The sequence below is a fragment of the Aedes aegypti genome, chromosome 3 (genome assembly GCF_002204515.2).
Source record: "Aedes aegypti strain LVP_AGWG chromosome 3, AaegL5.0 Primary Assembly, whole genome shotgun sequence".
NCBI lineage: Eukaryota > Metazoa > Arthropoda > Insecta > Diptera > Culicidae > Aedes > Aedes aegypti.
This window is the reverse complement of record NC_035109.1, coordinates 220213631-220220039: the sequence shown is the minus strand read 5'-3', so window position 1 is coordinate 220220039 and position 6409 is coordinate 220213631. Positions and strand designations below refer to the sequence as shown.

At 39.4% G+C, this 6409-nt stretch overlaps 1 protein-coding gene across 1 annotated transcript; it reads left to right on the top strand.

Annotated features, from left to right (window-relative positions):
- Positions 1 to 59: 59 nt before the first annotated feature.
- On the top strand, positions 60 to 1176 carry LOC5579835 (exosome complex exonuclease RRP42). The gene is made up of 2 exons (XM_001651460.2): positions 60 to 245; positions 313 to 1176. Exons 1-2 carry the CDS (start codon positions 189 to 191, stop codon positions 1153 to 1155), a joined length of 900 nt encoding a protein of 299 aa, XP_001651510.2. The 5' UTR covers positions 60 to 188; the 3' UTR covers positions 1156 to 1176.
- Positions 1177 to 6409: the final 5233 nt, after the last annotated feature.

Sequence of the window (6409 nt, the reverse complement as noted above, 5' to 3'; positions counted from 1 at the left end):
TTCTTCTGTTCTCTTTTCTTCCAAGCGAAAAAACGCGATGTCGTTGTAATTCGATCACTGAGCAGAAGTCACAAAGCAAAACAAAACGACTCAAACGACACGCGGAGTGAAACTCAACAGAAGCTGCCTGTGTATTTTAACAATTTCGTTAATTTTGTGTATGAAAGTACTTTAAAACTGCATTACTAATGGCTAATGTTTTATTAAGTGAAGCCGAAAAAACCTACATTCTACATGGTATCCAGGTAAGCATCACAAATATCGAAACAACCCAAGCACCAAATTTACGTTCCCATCGAATCCCATTGACAGAAAGACTACCGCAATGATGGTCGAACGAATCGTGATTACCGCCCAATGGAACTGGAAACGGATATTGTCGTCCACGCCATGGGTTCGGCTAGGCTGCGATTGGCCAACACGGATATCCTTGTGGCGGTGAAAGCCGACATCGATGCCCCTTCCCCAGACCGGCCAAAAGAGGGAAAAATCGAATTCTTTGTCGATTGCTCGGCCAATGCTACGCCGGATTTCGAAGGGCGCGGGGGTGAAGAATTAGCCACCGAAATCTCCAATACCTTGTCGAAGGCGTATCTTTCGCAACAGGCTTTCGACCTAACACCACTCTGTATTCTGGCCAAGCATCAATGTTGGAAATTATATGTGGATATATTGATTTTAGAATGCGGTGGAAATTTGTTCGATGCCGTGTCGTTGGCCGTGAAGGCCGCTCTTTACAACACGAAACTGCCCCGTGTGTCTTCGGCAGAACTGGACGGAGGGGCTATGGACATCATACTGTCCGATGATCCGTACGACTGTGAGCGATTGAATATTCAAACTGCACCTCTATTGGTAACTGTTTGCAAAATTGGAGACTATTGTGTGGTCGATCCATCAGCCGAGGAAGAGGAATGCAGCGCCATTAGCGTTGTAATTGGAGTTTCCCGCAAGAACGGTGGTAAATCGTCTGTAACGTCGATCAGAACATCAGGAGAGGGTTCCTTCCATTCGGACACCTTGATGAAAAGCCTGGATCTAGGCGTCAGTGCAGCAACGTATCTGGACAAAGCTCTGATGGCCGCACTGAAAGTCGATGAGGAGAACAATACCAAGCCACTAGGCGAAAAGGAAATATTTGGATTCCTAAAATAATCAATTTCTGCGATAACAAAACTTTTTGAACCTTTTTATTTGAACCAAACGAAAAGTCCCTGTGATTCACTTTTGGGTTTATTCTACGACTGGCGTTAGGTGAGAATTGTCAGTGTCGTATAGCGAGGTGACAATTCTCGACTCGAGTGAAGTGACTCTCCATTTGATTTGCACGGCGAGTCACTTCACTCGAGTCGAGAATTGTCACCTCGCTATACGACACCGACAATTGTCACCTCACGCCAGTCGTACAATAAACCCATTTTTTTAGAAACCAAAGAGAATAAATACACTACCGGCCACCAAAAATAGCTTCATCGAGTAAACAGGACTACTTTTTTATGAAACGTTTTAGAAGTTCTACACTATTATTTCAATAGGGCCTAGAGTAGTCTTTGAGATTGTATAACATTTTGCGGTAATCCGTTTCGCGGTGTACCATTTCGCGGTTGGTCATTTCGAGGTACGACACTTCGCGGTTAGTACCATTTGGCGGCATGTTAATTCGCTGTCAGTACCATTTCGCGGTGTACCGTTTCGCGGTTAAGACCGAGATGTCTCATTTATCTTAACAGTACAATTTAAAGGTCTGCCTGTGTTTAAAAGAAGGGGAAAATCACCGATGAAAATATTATTAGTGATGATGCCAACAATTTTCAGTGCAACTCGAAGGAAAAACCACACCGCGAAATGGTATAGACCGCGAAATAGCATACCGCGAAATGGTACTAACCACAAAACGGTAAACCGCAAAATGATACAAACCGCGAAATGGTTGACCGCGGAATGGTTTACCGCGGAATGGTTTACCGCGAAATGTCGGACAACCGTGGGACGAGTGACGAACTCTTGTTCGGCGTACAATGCTTTTATCTAGTAATATCGCGAATCCGGTTACGTGAATTCATTTCAAAATATATATTTATTGTGAATTTTCTTGGAAGATGGATTTGAAGGGATATTGCTTCAGCTGGTTTTAAATCAGCGGTAAATTTCAAGGGGCACTCCAATACATTCAGGCGGTATGAATATCCTCTAACTCAATAGGATTGTGGCTCGCAGTTACTCACAATTCACATAAAACATCTGTGAATAGACGATTCTAGATATATCCATAACATTGAAGTCCAGTTTCGAACACATTTCTAAGTATTTGATTGAAATTTAAGTAATTGAAAACTTTATCAAAATAAAATTTTCCAAATATGCATCAAAACGCCCCTCAAAATATGCTTCCCTCCAGCTCGTAACATAAGCAACATAAAAAAAATTGTCAAAAGGAATCAAAACAAACCACACAAAAATCGTGGTAGTGAAAAGGCAATCTCGCGTACGTGTTGCACCAACGGCAACGGTGTATACAAAAATGTCAGAGAATCAGTCGATTTCGAATACATCTCTCTCTTTCATCGACCGACGATTTGGACGGCGATTTGAGGAACGGCGGTTTAGAACCGCCGTGTCCAATCTGGAAATCTCCGTACAATATCGTTTACCAAAACGAATCCTTTACCCAAACCTTTCCCATATCCAAACTCCCAGTGTCTACTTGTGGAGGTGCAGAGGACCCCTCGGCTTCCATAAAGCAAGTAACACGTCAACATTTCCCTCCCATCTCCAAACTAACGTGCATTCGGACGCAGCCGGCGCCGTTATTGGTTGTTATAATAATGAGAGCACCAGTACCCCATTAAACATTAAATGTTGAATTTAAATTTTGACAGTTCAACAGCCGACTAAATTGATAAAAAATCGGTCGATTGTTGCACCGACGCTTATGGAAGTTTAACACAGCGATCAATTGACTAATCGCCAGATAAAATCAGGTGACCGACGATATCTGGTGTTTAGTAGGTCAACTTGCTTGGATTTTACTTAAAATGCCGATTTATCCAGCTATTTAGTAGGATTACGTCGGCCCACCCTATTAAATCGGGTGATATTCGGTTGATCCCTGTGTTAATCTTCCATAAGCGATCGATCGATTTTTTAACCGATTTAGTCGGCTGTTGAACTGTCAAATGTTTAATGGGGTACTTACACATTGAGGTTGCTACTGATCCCAAGTAGTGTCTGTTGGTTCCCTGTGTAAGTACAGCTGTTCTTGCAAAAACGAAGTAGCATCTGCGGGCGGTCAATCATGCTCATGCTCATGCTGTTACCTCAATAGGGCCTAGTTATTAATTAAACTAACGAAACGAAATTAAGGTGATTATAGAACAAAGCCGCACCTCAAATTTTCAAGAGCACAAGACTTGAGAACCAAACAGCGCTCCGCGTTGAAAATTTATCCCATTGGTCACCACCAGCAAGCAAGTAGTTCGAGTGATTTTCAACGCGAAATGTTTTCAGAATCTCCAGTCTTGTGCACATGAAAATTCGAAGTTTGGCTTTGCTTTATAAATCTGTACTATGTCTTGTTAATTTCCCATATTTTAAGGGAACACTTCAATTTCAAAAATTATCGCATGTAACAAAATTGCGACATATAGGGTGCAGAGCTACTTGGGTACTTCTATGATTCACTTTGGCATGGGAGATTTTTGTCGGCCGAATTTTATGAAACTTAGCGATAAGAAGCACTTCAATACGACGCATATTGTGGCCAAATATGAGCCTCAGTAGCTTTCGAAAAACTCCGCTGCCGTGAATCAAAAGAGCCAAGATTAGGATCCGGCTCCCTATTCTCATTTGCCCATTTTAATAATGTTGACACCAATGGATCAGAAATTTACCTTTATCATAAAGAAAACTAATGATTATCAATAGTGAAGTATTGAATATTTAGGAAATGTCAACCCTTCCAACAATTCATGTTCGATCATTTTTTTTACGCATAAGCATTTTCCGCAATTTCCTAGTGATTCTAAGCCCAACACATTATTGGTCCAGATTGGTCGATCAGAAAGAGGAGGAGCATCAACTGTTGTTCTAAGGGTTTAAACTTTAAAAGATGCTTCCTTCGCCGAATTTGGCTTCATTCCATTTTTGCGGCTTCATTCCGTCTTGCCGTTGCATTTGTCTAATATCTAAATAAACATATATATTGAAATAAAACGTCCATCAATTATCAATTGTTTAAAAAATCATATGTTAGTCTGACGCATGCATGTTGCATCAATGGTCCTAATTATGAACAAACATTGTTCCTTATTATGGACAGCAAACGAACTTTACGTATAATATTAGTTGAAAAAACAACTTAACCATGTATTTTAGTTTTGAAATGTTACAATGAATAATGTTTCGAACTGACAGTTTACTATTTTGGATGTACAAGAGGGATAAGAGGCTCTGTTTTGCTCAAAATCTATGAGCTAGTATTAATATAAGTTGTCTCTAACCGAAGGACAGTGAATCAATTGTCACCCAACAAGCAGCAACAAAGACATTGTCACCTCCTATTCTTGTAACAACAATTTTATTCCGCAACATCAGTTTATCATCACTTTCATTTCATTTTCATTTTGCAGCGTTTGGTGGGACAATGAGAGCGCAAGTCAGTCCAAAGCCGGGGTAAGGGATAGGTAATGGCCGTAATAGTCTATGCGGACCACTTGAACACCATCGGAAAGGATAAGAAGGGTTGGGGTAGGGTATAGAGAATGGAGAAGACTTGACACAGTAATGCGATTAATGCTGCAAATGTAAATGTGCTGAAAGCAATTTAATTTGAGTTTTGAAGTTAGATTTGACTTATTAAAATTCCAAATAGATCGGCCATTGTACAAGTAAGAAAGAATATGCTGATCACTTTCTAGAAATTTTATAAACAACAAAATAATAACAATATGAGAGTGATGCTAAGGGCTGCTGATGGCACAATGCGACGCTTCAGGAGATTTTGATACTGATTGAACATTACTATACAGAGCGCAATTCAATCGATGGTGATAACTTTACAAACTTTATCTGTGTTTGCACTGATTGACGATGCTGATTTATATAAAAATATTTGATATTATTAGTTCATTTGTTTGTGTGATCTAAGTGTTAATAATGGAAAAATTTTACATACCCTTGATAATAATACTTCCCTGATCAGAAATATTATATTTTGAGCACCCTTTTCGAAGCTATTCTATCCAGGTATCCATGTACTGCTTTCAATCCTGAAATTATTCTTATTGTGCATGCTCATGCATTATATTAGTGATGATCATAATCATGCAACAGATAAGAAGGAGAGAAAAAGAGAATATAGGAACAGTGATTAGTAATGAGTTATTTATGTAGTTTTGTTAGAATTATAAACAATTAAACAGTAGTAATGAATAGCTTTTAAAATGACTTTGCAGCATAGCCGAGCCTTTCGGATAGTAAGACCGATGTATAAAAATAATTTGTTTCGAAATTGTCCGCGTGGTCTTCTAGTGCCCCTATTAGATAAGAATCAGTCATAGACATACATACCGAATGCTCGCCATGACCCTATGACCAACATTTGTATATGTAAAGCCTTAGATGATGTGGCTTTTCTAATAGATAGTTCTTTCACTCATTGATTGTCTTCAAAACCTTGTCAAGCATAGAAAATTGATTTTATTTCATTTATTACTACATTGAAGCTACATTGTACTTATTAAGTATTAGGTATTATTTTATGTTTTTATCACTATTGATATTATCAAGGCCAAAATTCCCAGTGAGTGAAGAATTGTATAGTACTAGAACACCATAGAAGATCGCTACACATTACCTAATCATGGAACGGCTTTTTGCTCTATTATTTTAGGTAGATGCTATTGATCTCCCTTTGCTCCTATCCGCAACCCGGTGCACGCGCCCTGTTGGTTTTCGAAAACCTCGTAGAAGATTACAAACCGTCAATGGCATTCCCAATTACTACCCCACATTGCACATTCAAGGGTCTGATTGTGCTCCTAACCCACCCCCAGTTCGTAATCTTCTCGCCAGTTTGAAATTATATTTTCCCGAAGTGAAAGTAATTTTGATGAGTGATAGCCTAGTGCAGCCCAACTGCATAGTACAGTAATTTAACCAGAATTTTTAGGTCAGAAGATAAAATCTAAATTTTGTAATAAAAAGGTTGCCATTGCTTTGAATTTCACCCAACATCTTATCAAAACTACTAACAACAGCGATCAATTATCAAAATTCATCGCTCCCTGGAAAATATAATCCCAAGCCCAGGAAACATCAGTTTATCATCACTTGAACAGAAAATGACAAAGATCGATCACCACGTGCGCAGCGATTTTCTGGGCTTCGCACTGCAGTTTTCGAGAACTTT